Source organism: Lutra lutra, chromosome 15, assembly GCF_902655055.1.
Source record: "Lutra lutra chromosome 15, mLutLut1.2, whole genome shotgun sequence".
Taxonomy (NCBI): Eukaryota; Metazoa; Chordata; class Mammalia; order Carnivora; family Mustelidae; genus Lutra; species Lutra lutra.
Window position 1 is genome coordinate 29588715 of NC_062292.1, and position 15535 is coordinate 29604249.

General features: G+C 44.6%; 1 protein-coding gene across 1 annotated transcript; it reads right to left on the bottom strand.

Moving 5' to 3' along the window:
- Window positions 1–1776: 1776 nt before the first annotated feature.
- On the bottom strand, window positions 1777–12833 carry SRP9 (signal recognition particle 9). The gene is made up of 3 exons (XM_047704912.1): window positions 12701–12833; window positions 8053–8121; window positions 1777–3999 (listed from the first exon to the last, which is right to left on the bottom strand). Exons 1-3 carry the CDS (start codon window positions 12770–12772, stop codon window positions 3880–3882), a joined length of 261 nt encoding a protein of 86 aa, XP_047560868.1. The 5' UTR covers window positions 12773–12833; the 3' UTR covers window positions 1777–3879.
- Between the last annotated feature and the right edge of the window lie 2702 nt (window positions 12834–15535).

A 15535-nucleotide genomic window follows, 5' to 3' on the forward strand; every position in this document is an offset into this window, starting at 1 on the left:
GAGGTCCCTTTCTGAATTCCTTCCTCTCTGTGATCTCTTTGGTACTTTCTGGTTCCTTCTATTTCTAATTCTCTGGCCAGAAGACTACTTTGCCACTGTGTGCGCATCCAGGGCCAAGTGGATGGAGGGCAAAGAGAGAAATGCAATGGGGATTGTTCTACCCTCTTGGAGACAAAGCTGTATGGGAGAGGAAGGGTCCTCTCCCCACGTTTTGGCTCCCACAGGCTCCCAATGCCGATAGTGGATGCTATCACCATGATGGGACTGCTGGGGGTCAAAGTGGTGGCGTGGTAAGAGAACACAAAAGAGCAAAAAACCAAAAGATTTCTACACTTTCTTGGGTGTATTAGAAGTTCCCCTTGTACTCCTTGAGCCAGACTGAGAGGGCTTATGCCTATCTGTACCCCAATACTCACTTCCAGCTTTCCCATGTGCTGAGTTCAGGCTGCGGGATACCGGGGGCGGGGGGCTGGGGGAGGATGGACTCGTCATGGGTTCAGTGGTACTTCAAGCTCTTATCTTCTTCCCTAATCCACCTGCTGTTTTCTTCTGGAGGTCCACGTACTCATAGCTGAAGCTGGTAGGAGAGCTGCGGCAGCAAGTGGCTGCTCCACCTTATCTCAAACCAGTCCAACTAGTGCTTTTAAAGTTTATTCTCTCTCCCCACCGTGGGTTGCAAACTCATGACTCTGAAATCCAAGAACCACACATTCCTCCAACTGAGCCAGCCAAGTACCCCCCAACTAGTGCTTTTAATGTAAGAAAGAGGAATGAAATTATTTTGACTTTCTTCTCACATTACCATACATTTCAACTGCAGTAAAAGGAACATTCTCCCTGTTGTTCCAAGAGAAATAATACTGAATATGATGACAAATTACCACAAGGCCATCTTTAACGAAGATGAACAGGAGGAGTGCAACGAATATAGGGATTTGGCTTTCAGTTTTATTTTCAGTAGGCAGAAAGGATAGGACCTCTTACTGTTCTTGGGCAATTAATTTCATATTTCCCTCATTTTGAATTTTAGAATACTTTGAAGACTTTTAGCATCATACAATTGCTAATCTTAGAGTTTCCTAAGGGTAACAGAAGGTTATCAACTTTAAAATGCTGCCAACACTGCGTCTATCAATGACTTAAAGCTTTGGCTGAGAAAGACACTTTATACACACACATGCTTTTTTTTTTTTTTTTTTTTTTTTTTTGCGAGCACAAGCAACCCATGTGGGACAGGGGTACAGGGAGAGGGAGAGAATCTTAAGCATGGAGCCAAATGCAGGGCTCAATCTGACGACCGAGGTCATGACCTGAGCTGAAATCAAGAGTGGGACACTTAATCAACTGAGCCACTCACGTGCTGCGAGACCTTTTATTTTTAAGACAGAAAGCTGGCAGACTAGGTACCCCAAGAGGTAAGTAGAGAACATATGTAGCCTAAGAGCAATGTTTAATGAACTCTGTGCTCCAAGGAGAGTGGGTCCTTAGAAGAACAAAATGAAATTGTTTTAACTGCTAACTACACCTAGCATCTCAATCACTACCGTGACTTCATGTGGGTTACATGAGAGTCAGCAGGGTTTGACCAAACATATCACAAACATGTTTGTTAAAAATTAACCTGGGTGTGTGTGATTAGGGGGTCTAGAAATACTTCATGAGTAAAAAAAAAACCAAAAAACTGGGAGTATAGAGCACTGCAATTTTCAGAATATATGATGATTTGGGGTTTTGTTATTTATATTTACTTTAAGAAACTTGATACTTACAAATTAATTATCTTAATAATTTTATTTTGTGCAAACAAACAGAAGTTTTAGATTTAAGGATTTCAGTTTCTTCCCACATAAGAACACTCTCTATGGGGACGGTCCTGTTTTGCTCCCCAACTGCCAAAAATGACATTTAATAAAAGATACAGCTCTCAGCAGAAAAAGCAGATGTTATTTCTAAATAATCCTTCAATTAAAATTATGAAATAAGCTTTAAGAGCCACGTACACCTATTCCCCTGAAAAAAATACAATTACTACTGCTAGCAGCTACTATTTATTGACCTAGATAGGCTCTACCATTTGATTCTCAAGTCCTAGAAGTACTGCCCAATTTCCAGAGAAGGAAACGGGCTCAGAGAAGTATCCAGACCACGGAGTCAGGAAGTAGCACAGCCAATACTGTAACACGGGCTATCTGCCTTTCGCCCTCTGCTATAAGTTGTAAGTTCTAAGGACCCGAGGAATCCCAATCCCAGTCTCACCCTTCCAGGTTATTTATATAAAGTAGTGTTAATAAGTAGAAGGCGTAAATGAAAAAGAAAAAGGCCAAAAATTCCTCCAGTGATCCCACTGATTCAGGGGCGGGGGGTAGGGACACAACCCCAAACCCCAAATACCCTTTACTATTCGACGTTACTCCTCTTAATGAAGAAAACAACCTTGCCATCAACATACATCTTCAGAGAAAGTCATGTAATAAAAAGTACCAACAAACAAAACAACAAACAAAATTTACTTACAGCATCATCAGGCTCATTTTAGACTAAATGAATACAGTATATTCTTGAGAACTTAAAAACTTCAACAGAAACGATATATTCATGTAATATTTTACTTAATTCTCTGAAACATGCAAAAATGCATATGGCTAATGGAATTTTCCACATTAAAATGCTGCTCAACATGACAAATTCCTAACAAAAAAATACTGTAATGTAGGAAGCAACATGTGAACATTTAGATGGTAAAATTAAGGTTACGATATGATAAATATCAAATAATATCCTTCTGGCCTAATGGAAAACATAACAGCTATGACAGTCAGGCTTAACACCTTGGTTAAATACAGAGAGAAACGAGTGGGGGTGGGGTGGGGGCAGGCACAGACACATGCAAAGATTTAACAGTTTGAATAATCTTTAGCCCTTCCAGGAAAATGTAGATGAAATCTGTGACAAATACTTGTGTAATACGTTGTTTTCAGTCCACTAGTGATCACTCTGTTCATGCACTTAAAATAACTGCAGTTGTTTCCGAGCACTGAAAACTAGATTCAAAGCAAGTCTCTGTTCCACAAGCTAAGGATACTACAAATCCCTTACATTCAAAAACACAGTTCAAATTTGTAAAGTGTTAGGTAAGGAAAGCATTATCTGTTTCTATGATTACTTTTTATTTTTTTTTTAAAGATTTTATTTATTTATTTGACAGAGATCACAAGTAGGCAGAGAGAGGAAGGGAAGCAGGCTCCCCACCGAGCAGAGGCCTGATGCAGCCAGATCCCAGGGCCCTGGGATCAAGACGGGAGCTGAAGGCAGAGGCTTTAACCCACTGAGCCACCCAGGCGCCCTCCATGATCACTTTCAGACAGAACAGGGACTACACACTGTATCATACAGAGTCTATGTATGCTCCTGTGCACAGATTAATTCCAGTTACCATATTTTGTTTATAGGTCATCAACAGCACAGATTTCAGCACAGAAATATATCAATCTGGCAAAATAGTTACATTTAATTTTCTTTCAAAGACAGATTAACTAAATTTAAGGAAGAACTGCCTTTCACTAGTATCTCATTTTCAAATTACTGATACAAATTTACCAGAGAATAATTACATATTTTGTCCCACATCAACCTGCAAAAGGTTTCCCAACATAGATGTATTTGTTCAGTTTCCAAAAATAAATAAAAGTTTCCTACCTGAAAGCATTTACATTCCTAGCTCTCTAAAGTAAACATTAAAAAAAAAAAGTACAAAAAAAATCATCTCCCCATTTCTGAAGAGCCCACTTAGTTACATAAAGTATTCTCTTTCCCAATACTTTTTCAGATTCAAAAGAGATTTACTTCCTAAGAACATGACAGATCTTCATTTCAAACCATTCAGTCCGTTTCCATGGCAACACTGCGGGATTCCTTGGCTACCATAAGTCGCATTAGTTGACTGTGGAATTTCTCAATCTTCTTTACGTCTTGGGCTTGGTCTGTTCTATACACCAAACACTGTCAGAAATTTTAAAAGTACACATTAACTACGCAAAACTAGATTATCAACAACATAGCAAATGTAGGATTGGGTACAAATAGGAGTCTTTCCTCATACTAAGGCAGTTAAGGTTTCTAAGCCCCTGACAATTCATTCCTTTAGTATCTTTTAGTATTTCCAACTCCACTGCCATAAGCAAAAAACTAAATGAACTCTAACTGAAGCTCCTCAAAAATGACCAATTACGTAACATGCTAAATCCTGCTGTGGGGTCTGATGAGAACTCCAGGCTAGGAATCAGATTATTTTCTCCCTGGGATCTGGTCATGACTAACTGAGTTATACTGGGAAAAGCACAGCAATATTAGGACTTGTTTCCCTACTTGTGAAATTGGGAGATGGGGAGGCAATAGTAATGATAATTTAAGGAAAGAAAAATCCACCATCCCTTGCTCACGGCCGGTCATGGTCTAAATTAAACCAGATAAATCTGTCCAGCTTTGATTTTTTGAAGGTATTCCCAGTTTTTTTTTTTTTTTTCTTCAGATGGAACAGGTCTGGGACCGCAACAGCACACATGACATGGGCCCACTTGTTGTTTTTGGTATTCCCAATTTTTAATCCAAACCAAATTCTTCCTTGTTCTAAGTTAAATACTTGCTTAAGATCTGCCTGTGGTTTATCAAAAACCATTTGTTCTAGAGTCTTAAAAAATATCAAATTTAAGCTGCAATTTTTCCCCCTTATTTTGTATTAAAAGGTTCATTTTTCTTTAGCCCATCTTAAGGGTTCACATGAGTCTTAAAGAAACGAATGATTCTGCAATAATATTCATCAGCTTAGGGTGTCTGGGTGGCTAGCTGTTCAGCAACTCCCTTCGGCTCAGGTCATGATCCTGGAGTCCCTGGATCGAACTCCGAACCAACCCCCAAGTCGGAACCCCTGCCAAGTTGGGCTCCCTGCTCAGTAGGGAGTCTGCTTCTCCATCTGGCCCTCCCTCCTCTCTCAGGCTTGCGCGCTCTCTCTCTCTCTCTCAGATACATAAATAAATAAAATCTTTAAAAAAAAAAATTCATGAACTCAAGTAACCTATAGTTCAATCTTATCATCCCCGACTGGTCTGAGTTGATTTAGCTTTTACTTATTTATTTTTTAAAAAAAGATTTATTTATTTATTTGACAGACAGAGATCACAAGTAGGCAGAGAGGGGTGGGGGGAAGCAGGCTCCCCACCGAGGAGAGAGCCCGATGCGGGGCCTGACCCCAGGACCCTGGGATCATGACCTGAGCTGAAGGCAGAGGTCTTAACCCACTGAGCCACCCAGGCGCCCCTTGATTTAGCTTTTAAAAGGCACTCACTTAAAACTATTATCCACATACTGTAGAAATTTGTGTAACAATCTTATAGAGAGGCCATAATAAATCTCCAACATTCCAATTTCGGTATATGTGCTGTGGGAGAATCTATCTACCTTGTCACTATGGTTTGACAGAAAAGATTTCAAAGTCCTAGAAAATATTATAAATCAGTCGTGGGATCAGAAAAAAATGAAGCATAAATGGGATTATAAAAAAATCAAAGACACAGTGATAATAATAAATGTAGCCTAAGACTGAGTTTCTGAAGGAAGTAGTAAATATTAAGATGAACTGTCAAGGGAAGTGCACACACTTTTTAAGAGAGTCCTTAGGAAACAGTTTTTTTTTCTGTCAGAGTTGAGTCAGATATTTAATATTTAGGAGAGTGGATGTGGTTGTGTCTTTGGCCCCTTCCAAACATGGACTAATTCTCAGTAGTTTTAAGAAAGAACACAGAAGGCATTTTTCATATTTCGATCTTGTCAGAGGAATCATCAGTGTGACAAAGTTCCTACCAATACTGGCATCCATGTATCCTTAATTATGTTTAATCATTACTGGAGGCAAAAAGTCATCATTTTGAGTTAAAGCCTTTTGTATTAAAATCAGTTCTGCATTTTTTCCTAACTTAAAAATAGGACACGCCAACCTGTCTTCAGCAGATAAACCTCCCCACTCTGTGCCCATCACAACGGAGACGATGGAGACGATCATCAGTGTGAACACCCCAGACTCAAGTGCACGCGTGGATGTACTGGGAGGTAAGCACTAATGCTAGGTACCTTCCCGTGTGGGGTTTATGTCCCACCCCCTGATCAGGGGAGCAGACCACCACTACGCACTTTACAGATAAGGAAACGGAGCCCCAGAAAGCCGAACTTTGGTCTGAACTTTTCCAAGGCTGAGACACTGGTAAATGGCTAAACTCTGATTCCAATCTCTTGACTCTAAGTCTAGCACACGACACCATTTTTCACGTTTTCAGTTACTTCCAACTTAACTGGTGCCTGGAAGACATGGTAATCGTTAAAAGTCTGAATTCACGCAACCTCACAACAGAACCTTGAATGCAAATATATAAAAAGCTAATATATGAGCAAAGACAAGAAGTCACTCTGAAATTTTTTAAAGAATTAATCTAAGTAACCTCCGGGTCCGGATACCATGCTAGTCACTGGACATCAGGTAAGAACTTTACTGCTCTCTACTGTCTTGAAGCTCACAATCTGCTAAGAAGACAAATAAGATAAAACAATTGTGATACAGCACAAAAAGAGCCAAAAAGAAAAGCAAGAGAGGAAGCATTCCTTTTGCTGGGTTTTGAAAGATAAGCACCCATCTCACCACACTGGGGTGGCAGTGGATTCAATGCCGCAAAGATGGGAAGAGGACACTCAGAGGCACAGAGGCCCAAGACAGCCCGCCCCGTCACAGGAGCCCCGCAGTAACGGAGGAAAGGCAGAGGATGGAGGGCATGTGAGGTTGCAGTCACACTAGCAGTGACAAGGAGCCACTAAGGTTTTAAGCAGGGTCTAATGACCAAACCTGCTTTTTAGAAATCTCTCCAGACAACTAAAGGGTGAACTGGAAGCAGGGACACATTTGGGAGATGGGTCTAGCCGGCCAGCCAAGTGAGGATGACACCCTAAACTCACAGGAGCCACAGTGGAGACGGAGTGCTCGTGACAGGAAATGAGACCAGGGTGCTTGAGTCGGCAATTCCCAAGTGCCTGGGAGAGCACACGGAGCATGTCAGAGGATCGAAGACAAGCTCTTCACGTGAGGGGCCAGTGGACGTGAGAACGGGAAACGGAGGACTCTATCGCACTAGCAAACAGGAGGTGGCAGTTTCAGAAGTGATGAGGAGTTCCATCCTGGACAGGCTAATTCTGAGGAGCATGGAGGAAAGGACGCTAAACAGAGAGCTAGTCAGGAAGTCAAAAGAAAAATGTGACCTACATGTACAAATGTGGAGACAGGTTTTGTCTCCAGACTGCAGCAGTCCCGGGCACCATAGCTGAATGGACTGCTCCAGAAGCAGTACGAAAAGCTGACCCAGGACAGAATTCTGGAGAAACCAGTATTTATTAGCAAAGAGCACGAAGACAAGCACAGAAAAAGAAAAAGAAGATAAAACAGAGCCACAGATGCCACAGTAATTTCCCCCAGAGTGGTTTTATGTATGAGAAGCAGCCAGGAGGTCCAGTAAGATGCAGACTGCTGAGACCATTAGGTTTGGAAGCGTGGGGCTGCTGCTGGGCTGGCCGCGAGACTCGTTCAGCGGACAACTGCCGCCGTGTGGCGATCAGGCGGCAGAGGGTCCCGGAAGTAACGGGGTGTGCGGAAGGGACACGACTGAGCAGGGTGGGAAGGAGGGAGGCAACTATGAAGCCTGTATCATGTGTTCAAACACCATTTCCTTCCCATACACTCATAAGGAGACCTCTATCCCCTCATACCCAGTTTAAGTTTTAGTCTGTACACTCCTTTTGCTTCAGGTCTGAAGTAATTACTAAATGACACTTGACGTACTACATTATTTCCCCAAGAGTCTATAAAAGTAGCTTCTAGAATGAGATTTCTGACTTTGGAATGAAATGCAAAATAAGCATCCTAATGGCAATCTGCATAAATTCTATGTAAACAATTTCAAACAAATGATTAACTCAAACGAATCTGGAAATATGCAACAAATAAAAATGTATACTTACAACTAAATCATCTGTTACTTTAATACACAAACTCCCATCAGAATGCCTATATTTGAGAACCACACGGGCCTGAAATAAAAATACACATTTAGAAACAGTGAAGTCAGAAGACATTTCTCATAAATAATTAGTCTTCAGGTATGCTAGAGAGGATCCCTCTAGAATAGCCAAAACATCTACATACATCTTTACTTCAAATATTATTATTGTAATGAGGTAGAAAATAGTATTTTAGTTCCTTCCTATTGCTATAATTCATTTTTTAAAAAGACTTACTAAAAAGTTCAATATTTATTTGTAGCCAGTTTGAAGAGATATACTGAAAATTCCCAAAACACACCCACATTCAGGGAATATCCAAGAGACTCTTAAGGTGGTTTGGCATTAAGAATATACAGATCTCAGGGCACCTGGGTGGCTCAGTCAGTTAAGCATCCGATTCTTGATTTTGGCTCAGACCATGATCTCAGGGTTGTGAGACTAAGCCCCATGTCGGGCTCCGTGCTGGGAATGGAGCCTGCTTGGGATTCTCTCTCTCCCTCTGCCCACCCCCTGACACAAATATACAGATCTTCCTCAACTCACGATGGGGTTATTCCCCCAATAAACCCACTGCCAGCTCAGTGGGTAGAGCATCTGATTCTGGATCTCGGGGTTGTGGGTTCAAGCCCTTCACTGGGTGTAGAAATTACTTTGTGGGGGCGCCTGGGTGGCTCAGTGGGTTAAGCCTCTGCCTTCGGCTCAGGTCATGATCTCAGGGTCCTGGAATCGAGCCCTACATCAGGCTCTCTGCTCGGTGGGGAGCCTGCTTCCCCCTCTCTCTCTGTCTGCCTCTCTGCCTACTTGTGATCTTTCTCTCTGTCAAATAAATACATAAAATCTTAAAAAAGAAAAAGAAAAAAGAAATTACTTTGTGGCCCAAGAAAAGATCAGAATTCAAATTCATAGTACAATTTCAACTGAATTTATATTGCTTTTGCAGTACCAAAATTAAAAAAACTAAAGTCCAAGCACTGTAAGTTGGGGACCATCTATATACTGAAGGGGATCACAACATGCTTCCTCAAAACATGTCACTTTGGCATAAGGACTGTTCTGAGCAGAGAATAATCAGCTCTCTGCCCTTTCTGGCTAAAGAACAGGACATAAACTAACTTTCGTAAAGGTGACATAAAATTTCTAGTAGTAAAGGTGCTCCTTTCTCCCTTCCTGGGAAAAGGAGGACTCTTACCTGCAAAACAATCCCTACTAATCACCTTCCCCTCCACAGTATCTCCAAATCCCCCGTCCTTAGTCCACCCTCTCTCCCACACTCCATCAGCATTGCTGATCACGGTACATAGGCCCCAATTCTAACTACCTCCTCAAGTCAAATGCTTTGTAAACTCTGTGCACACTGCATACATGTGTTGAGTTTTCTTTCTTGTTACTGTCTCTTGTCAGTTTAATTTGCAGGGCCCCAGCTATGAAATCTAAGAGGGTAAAAGAGAACAGTTTTTCCTTCCCTACAATATCAACCCAGCCACGGAAGAATGAAAGGAAAAGTAGGAGGAAAAACAGCAGACTACACTATGCAAGTCCAAATCTGTGTGGCAGGAAGTACGGCAGTCACAGTTCACGATGTCCCCTCCCTGTGGCTCTCAGGAGGTAGAATCGGACTCAAGCATTCAGCGAAATCACGGCACCACACAATGCATTAGGACAGAAAAACAGAATTCTGTCCTGGAAAGAAGTCTCCATCAACGACTTTTCCAAAAACAATTCCTATACTGAACACCATGCTACACAACACCTTCCATTGTTCGGCATTCCACAGTTAGGGAGCCAAGAAAATGATTTATCTAGAAGAGAACATCTCCTAGTAGGATTTACCACTTCTGGGAACATTAATTTTTTTTTTTAAATGATGGATTCAAAATAGTGTAGTGTGGCAGAGTCCGTTTTTTGCTGACCTACAAAAATAACCAGCTGTTTCAAAAGATGTGAAGTATTGAAAAGCCAAAACAGGAACATAATTTTAAAATGGTCACAATGTAGAACCAGAAGCCTCAAGACAATTCTGGAAACTAAAGAAAAAGGGCTTATGAAGAGCTGTACCCTCCAGCTTTCCCCATTATGTCTCTGCTCCCCTGGGATTGGGGGTGTGGAGGGGGGCACCAGTTGGAGATTTGTTTTGGTGAAGGAGAAAAGGGAACTCAGAAAGCACTTATATAAATTACAACTAGATTATCTTTAGACACCAGATTCTATATATTGGGTTATTTAATTCTACATGTTTAAAAAAATTCAGTTCTCCAGAAACCAACAGAAACTTTAAAATGTGCTAATTAACTATGGGGGTGCCTGGGTGGCTCAGCTGACTAAGCTTCTGACTTCCCTTCCACTCAGGTCAGGATCTCAGGGTTTTGGGATGGAGCCTGCCTAAGGCTTCCTGCTCAGTGGGGAGTCTGCTTCTACCTCTGCCTCCCTCCACTTGTGCTCTCACTTACTCCCTCTCTCGAATAAATAAATAAAATCTTTAAAAAAAAATGTGCTAAGCATGACAACTATGTAAACTCTTCAGTTTCGGTTGAAAGAATAATGGCTGGCTTCATGAGGGGAAGTGGGAGTTAAAAGCTCTAGAACACTGTAAGAGAGTCTATTTTGTAACTGAGGGGGCACCTATGTTATCCGATGCCACAAAAGGAGAAAAAGCAATCAAGATGCTTGCTCTCTTAGGAACTCTGAATTCCATCAACCAAAATAACCAAGCACAAGACAGCATGAATGAAGTCCTTTTATAGAGGCATACACAGGTAAAATGCTAAAAGAGAAAACGAGTAATTATAACTGGGGGAAGGGGAAGTGTAAAAAGGCTTGCTAAAGATGGCTTTGTCAATGCACGCTTTTTTCTTTTAGGGAAAAGGGTAGGAGAGAAGCTGAAGGAGCAGTGTGAATGAAGATCTAAATTCTGTAACTTCAGGAGACTAGAACAGGCGATGGTGGATATGGTGGGAAGACAAAGCCAAAAAGATTGGAGAGGGTCAGACTGTGGACTGGGAGTCTGGATTTTACCTGGCAATCAACGAAAAGCCAGTATTTAAGTAGGAAACTGAGAGAATTCCATTTTTGTTTCAGAGAGGTGTGGCATGAGTAAAAGAGGGATTAAAAAGGCAGAAAGACTGAGAGGTTATCACATGGTCCAGCAGGAACACCATCTCCAGTGAGAGCAATGCAAGAGAGAACAATAAAAGGTGACAGGTGTACTGGGCAGGCTCAGAGGGTGGGAGAGAGGATAGAAAATTCTCCAAAACGGATTCCGAGGAGTCTTGACAAAAGTCCTCTTCTTTAGTTCTAGCAGAGACAGCACAGACTTGGCGTTTAGAGAACGGGGTTCAAATTCTAGCTTCATTTCTTGGAGACCAGGCAATCCATGTAAAGTATCAAAGACTATTTATTCATTTGCCTCAAGGGATTATTTTGACTGTTCACATGAATCATACACCTGAGGATATGTAGTGTAGAATGTCACATAGAAGGCACTCCACAAAACTGTTAGTCAAGCGCCCCTCACCTATCAAAAAATCAGAGTTGAAAACCAGTAGAAGTTTTCAGGCCCTGGACTTTTCTGTGGGGTGAAGAGAGGAAAAGCTCTCTCCTGATCCTGCGTATTCTAGACCAGCTCTGTTCGCTGCAATATGCTGTCATTACTATCTTGTATTCATTTCCCTATTAAATTTAACTAATTAAAATACGATTACTCTTGACGTGAACTTCTATACTCTTTGCTATGTTTTCAGATATTTTGTGTACCATGTGGGTACCTCTGGACAAAAATCCTGTATTGTTCTCACAGTACACTGCACAGAGAAACAAATGTCCCAGCACACACAGGACGTCAACCAAATGGAGGAGCTAGAAATCCTGTCATACACAAAACACTCGATTTCAAAAATACCTAACTCATGTCATCACCTATTATGTTACTGTAAAGAATAGACAAACACTGTTTCACAGCTTCTTGTTAGGTATCTAGGTCTAAAAACCTACTGAGACTTTTAATTAACAAGGAGCGATTTAAACAGTCTCTGGATAGAACAACAAAATTAATAGAAACTCGGGAGGAAGAAAAATCAAGACCTAAATGCTCCAGTTCCCGTCATGGGGCCCTCTTTGCTCTTTAATAAGGAGCTAATCTCTGGCATCTACTCACCGTAATTTTTGTGGGGACCACGAATGAGTCCCCTAAACTGTCCGCCAACATTTTACGTTTTAAGAGTATTCTCCCGAGAAAAGGGTGCAAACCTTCTCATACACGCCGCAGCGGCACGGGAAAAGGGCACTGAGACCACCGAGGGTCAGGAAGCCGCAGCCGCAGCCGCAGGGGGAGGAGCCCTGCCCTTAGAGACACGTAAACCTACCGCGGCCACAGGACTTAGGGGCGTGGAAGGCAGAGCAGGGCCGCTTGGGGGCCGGCGATGACCCGGTTTCCGGGACTCGTCCGGCCGCTCCTCCGGGAGGAGGCAGTGGGAGCCACGACACCTGGCAGGGTCCGTCTCAGCTCACACCCAGCACCTCCCGGCGGGGCTGGAGAAGCTCCGCAGGCCGCGCGGACCGTAGGGATGACATCCTGACCCGGGGCCGATGCAGCGGCCCCGCGGGGATTTACCTTCATAGGGTCGGCGAGATAGAGTTTCTCGGCCGCGCGACTGAACTCCTCCCAGGTCTGGTACTGCGGCATTGTGGCTCCGCAGCGGAGAGTGAGGGGACGAGGCCGGGGACCGCAGGCGGCGCGACCCAGCCCACCTACCACCTACTTCTGACGGCCAGAGACTGGTGCGGGGGGCCTAGCGGCCCGAAGATGGCGGCACCGCCTCGCACCAACGCCTCGTCCCATTGGACGTCCCGGCCCGCCCTCGCCCAATGGGAAGGAGAGATGCTGCAAGGAGGGGCGGAGCCCCGAGCGAGCGGCTCTGGGAGCTCGCAGGGAGAAGTCAAGAGCAGGGAGACAGGTGTGATATTGCCACAGTGCCCCCTTCAGGACTGGAGGAGTGAGCCGACGCTGTTGGCCCGGGGGTCCTCCCAGAGAGACTGATGCAAGGCCTGAGTCTCAGGACGCAGCGGCTGGGTGGGAGGTGCTGGAGACGCAACCCTGGAGCCGGGAGGTTCCAGCTGACACGCCCGCAGCCTACCAAAGCGGGGCGGAGGGGACAGAAACCCTAGGACGCCACCGGAAAGTGTGTGCGATGGGCATTTATGTCGGTTCGCGGGACCCCATGGGAAGCCTTTGAGTCCGGGGGCGCAAGCCTAGTGTCGAGGGTCGCAGCGGATGTTCCGCGGAAGGGCGGGGACGGAGAGGCCCCTTCCAGGTCTCAGGGGTACGCTGTGGGCGGGTGTTTAGGGCATGGGGAAGAGGTCCCATAATTACCTGTGCAGGGGTCAGAAATTTTAACTTGGCTCTCCAGGCACTGCGGTGACATGGAAGGGTATCTGGCTTTAATCACCTTTATTTAGGTATATTTTACGTACAATGAAACACACTGGTTTTAAACGTACAGCCTGATGCATTTTGACAAGCATGTGTGTAGACCCAGCAGTCACATACCAGTATGCCCAATGCCAAAAAGTTCCCTTATGCTACTTTATATTTAATCGCCCCCCCCCCCCCGCCCACCCCTGACCCTGGATGATCACCCATCTGCTTTCTGCAACTCTAGAGTCCTGTCCACTGCCTTTTACGGGACTGAAGGGAAATAGTGCAAACCCAAAGGTAGGGGAGGCCCCTTAATGTGCTGGTGCCTAGTTACAGGCATAGGAATCGTGGATCTGAGTTAGGGCACTCACCTGGGACTGGAGAGGAGCTTACAGATTAGGGATGGAACTGGTGAGTCCCGTAGGGTACGTAGGAGAGAGTGGAGGGATGCCCAAGCCTGGTGGCAGTTTGTGGTACCACTGATGGGGGCACAGGGCAAAGAAAAGGGAACAGCCTCGAGGGAGGCTGGGGAAGACCGTGCGGGTGGAGCCGTCTGTCTCTATGGGAAACTCCAGCAGTGGTCAGACATAGGAGTCATCAGCAGATAGGGAGGGCATCATGGAGCCTTCTTCCAGGGAGGAGGAGACTAACACAAGCCCCGGGAACAGCCACAAGGACAAGGGTGAGAGAGAGGCAGACAGAAGTTATCAGAGGGATAAAAGGAGGGCAGGAGGGTCTGCGATGAGAGGGGAGGAGCAGGTTCCAAGGAGGAACTGTCAGTAATCTCAGTGGGCAGAGAGATGGGTATACAATTACAAAGAACTGAAAGGAGTCAGTAGATTGTGGTCGTTGGTGACCTGGGCCAGAAGAGCCCCACAGTTGGACTGGGATCTGGGTAGAACTGACGAAAAGAAGCAGGAGGGGCAGAAAAGCAGAGCCAGTTGCTTTATACTCTTCTTGATAGAGCTCAGCCGGAAACAGAAGAGATCAGAACATGGCCTGAAGACAATGGTGAAACATGAGTATTCTTTTTCTTTTTTTTCTGTAGGCTCCCCGGCCAGTGTAGAGCCCAGCAAGGGGCTTGAACTCACAAGCCTGAGGTTGAGACCTGAACTGAGATCAAAAGTCAGATGCTTACCCGACTGAGCCACCCAGGCGCCGCGAAAGAGAGTTGTTTTTTAAGATGGAAAGAGTTTGTGCCTGTTGGTAACTTTTAGAGAAGGAATCATAAGAGCTGGAGGGATTAAAACTAGAAGGAAAGGGGAAAGCAAGATCTCAGGGAGAACATAAAGGGGATGACCAAAGGCACAGATGTGTGAATGGGAGGAGGTTCCTGGCTGCCTTGGAGGTGGTGGGGAAGGAGGAAAAGGGGAGTGATGTGGAGGTGAAGATGTCTGTAGGAGGGCAAACAGGGATTCGGAGCCTTGAGGAGAGGATGTGGAAAAGCCGGAGTGAGAAATGACGAAGGAAGCAGACCGGAAACTCAGATAGCATGTCAAACAGAGCCAAAGGCCCAGTTGAATTTGGAGATCCTACTCCTGGAAGAGCCCTAATCTGTGTGTTTTGGGGTCCATGTCCAGGACCATCCAGAAGCCTGGGTCTTACAGTGCGAAAGACAGGTAGTAGGGATTTGTAGGGTGGATGCAGCAGAAGGACAAGGGGACAGAAATGTTGAAGGTACTGGCAAGAGCGTGGGAAGGGATACATCACAGGAGCTGGGCTAAATAGGTGGGTCTTTAATTGGGTCAAAAGAGAGAGGTGAAGGGAGCAGGTGTCGAGGGTGTCTGAGGCTTATAAACCAGGAAAAAAGAGCTGATTTGAGAGGAGCGGTAGCTCCTGGGGAGGCTGACTTTGTCCGCTCTTTGTCAACGTCATCTACGAGTCAGGCAGAGGATAGGGTGAAGAAGAGGACTGAGAGCCAGTTACTGAGAATGGGGTGGAGGAGCCACGCAGGACAGCAGTGAGGGGATGGAGGGCAGAGTATGGACCAAAGACCCTCTGGGAGGAGGGGTTTTTGCCTGTAGGATGTGA

What these genes read in the sequence shown, in the direction of transcription:
- SRP9 (XM_047704912.1), bottom strand. Translation starts at nt 12,772, where the DNA reads ATGCCGCAGTACCAGACCTGGGAGGAGTTCAGTCGCGCGGCCGAGAAA. An exon ending in ATCTCGCCGACCCTATGAAG is followed by an intron (nt 8,122 to 12,700) that starts GTAAATCCCCGC and finishes TTTTTATTTCAG; the next exon opens with GCCCGTGTGGTTCTCAAATA. An exon ending in AAGTAACAGATGATTTAGTT is followed by an intron (nt 4,000 to 8,052) that starts GTAAGTATACAT and finishes AATTTCTGACAG; the next exon opens with TGTTTGGTGTATAGAACAGA.